The sequence below is a fragment of the Mandrillus leucophaeus genome, unplaced genomic scaffold (assembly GCF_000951045.1).
Source record: "Mandrillus leucophaeus isolate KB7577 unplaced genomic scaffold, Mleu.le_1.0 Scaffold460, whole genome shotgun sequence".
NCBI lineage: Eukaryota > Metazoa > Chordata > Mammalia > Primates > Cercopithecidae > Mandrillus > Mandrillus leucophaeus.
In genome coordinates, this window is record NW_012104921.1 from 925,190 (window position 1) to 927,026 (window position 1,837).

The window sequence follows — 1,837 nt, forward strand, 5'->3', positions numbered from 1 at the left end:
GTGGCACAATCTTGGCACAATGCAGCCTCAACCTCCTGAGCTCAAGTGATCCTCCTACCTCAGCCTTCCGAGTAGCTGGGACTACAGGTGCACATCACCACACCAGGCTAATTTTTTGCATTTTTTGTAGAGACGGGGTTTCACCATGTGGCCCAGGCTGGTCTCAAACTTCTGAGCTCAAGTGATCCGCCAGCCTTGGCCACCTAAAGTGCTGGTATTACAGGCATAAGCAACCACGCCTGGACAATATCAAAATTTCTTAACCCAATATCAAGATTTCTTAACCCCCCTGTGTATTTGGCACCTGTCTAAATTTTTGCATTTACTTATATTTTTAATCTTTATAGTTGCTTGGCATAATATCTTGTGGAAGTTTATTGCCTATTAGGAAGCAGTATTCTCTAAATCAGTTAGTCATAAATGTATACCTCTCTTAGGCTTTTCAGGAAGAACCTTTTCTTCATGTATTCTGGAATGTAGTGACAAAGTCTATTATTATTTCATTGTATACCACTTTATCTGTATTGATTCCCAGATGGAAGAATCCAATCCTTTTTAGCTTACTATAAACGACTCTCCCATTCCTTTCGTAATACTAACTGCCCTTTTGAGATGTTTTATTACACTGTATCTTTGTTTTCACACCAGTGAATTTTAAAATTTGTTTTTGTTAGTTTTTTCTGTTATTACAGTCATGTTCTGACAATTACAGAAAATGTCACACTCGTCTGAAGATTCTGTTCTCATTTTTTCTTAGGACTGGAATCCTAAGCCTCACTGCCAAGTCTATAGGGATTTAGATCAACTCAAACCAGGGTTTTGATGTGGGTAGGATCATGCTGCCTGTTTTTGATTCCAGATTCTTGTGGTAATAACCACCTTTTGGTTGTGACAGTAACAGGACGGGATGTTTTATGAAACAGATTGTGATGATTTTTACATTCTTTTTTGAATTACAGATAGCTTAGAAACCCATTCTTTAAGTCAATGCTAACGATATTGACCCATTTGTCTGTTCACCCAATGATTTCATTGTCAGTTTACTTATTCAGCCCAAAATAATTTAGTGCCCTATAAACATATGCACTTAACATTTTTACTATGCACTGCTTTCCTAATTTAACTTTTATAAAATTAAATTGGTTTGGTACTCTTTATACTACACCAACAAATGCTCACTGGTTCTTTTTTCATTTACAGAAATTTGTTCCTTAGGATATATTTCACATTTAATTATACAAATAGAATATAATCTACATGACATTTGAATGAGAGCTGGCCAGAATGGGTATAGCAGCTGAGAAAACCAATTCCCAGAATCTGTGATAATGGCTAAAAAAGGCTTCTTGAGAACATGGACTCTTCCTTTCTCTCATGTATTCTGCTGTGATTAGGCTCACAAGGAACTCAATCTGATTTTATCCTCTTTCATACTAGTCAGTTTGACACATTCAGGAATTTACACAAAGTATGTTATATGGTACTCACAGGGTTTGACTTCATCTCCATAAGATTGTCCAAAATACGAGTAACAGGTAGATTCTGTGGAAAAGTATTTTGTTAAATATTAGAACGTCAAACCAAAACCATCTGATCATTCTACAGTTAAGTATGCTTACCTTTCAATTAAACACATTCTAAGATTAAGTAGTCTGTGAAGGGTAAAGGTGATGTCAAAGATGTAAATACTCTTGGCACTACTCAAGTTTCCATAGGAAAATATAATTCTAAGTAAAAATGCTTCTTTAAGTGTGTAGGTGTATTCAGGTTTTAGTACAAATACATGTTTGGGCTTTTTACTTTGTTGGGTGTTTGCTTTTAATACTAGTAACTGCAA

At 35.7% G+C, this 1,837-nt stretch overlaps 1 protein-coding gene across 5 annotated transcripts in view; it reads right to left on the minus strand.

Moving 5' to 3' along the window:
* Window positions 1–1,837, minus strand: part of SCFD1 (sec1 family domain containing 1) — a 113,033-nt gene that overhangs the window by 26,022 nt on the left and 85,174 nt on the right. For all 5 annotated transcript variants that reach the window (XM_011994762.1, XM_011994763.1, XM_011994767.1 and 2 more), the window contains one exon: window positions 1,489–1,542. In XM_011994762.1, the coding sequence (XP_011850152.1) occupies window positions 1,489–1,542 (54 nt within the window). The remainder of the gene's footprint in view (window positions 1–1,488; window positions 1,543–1,837) is intronic.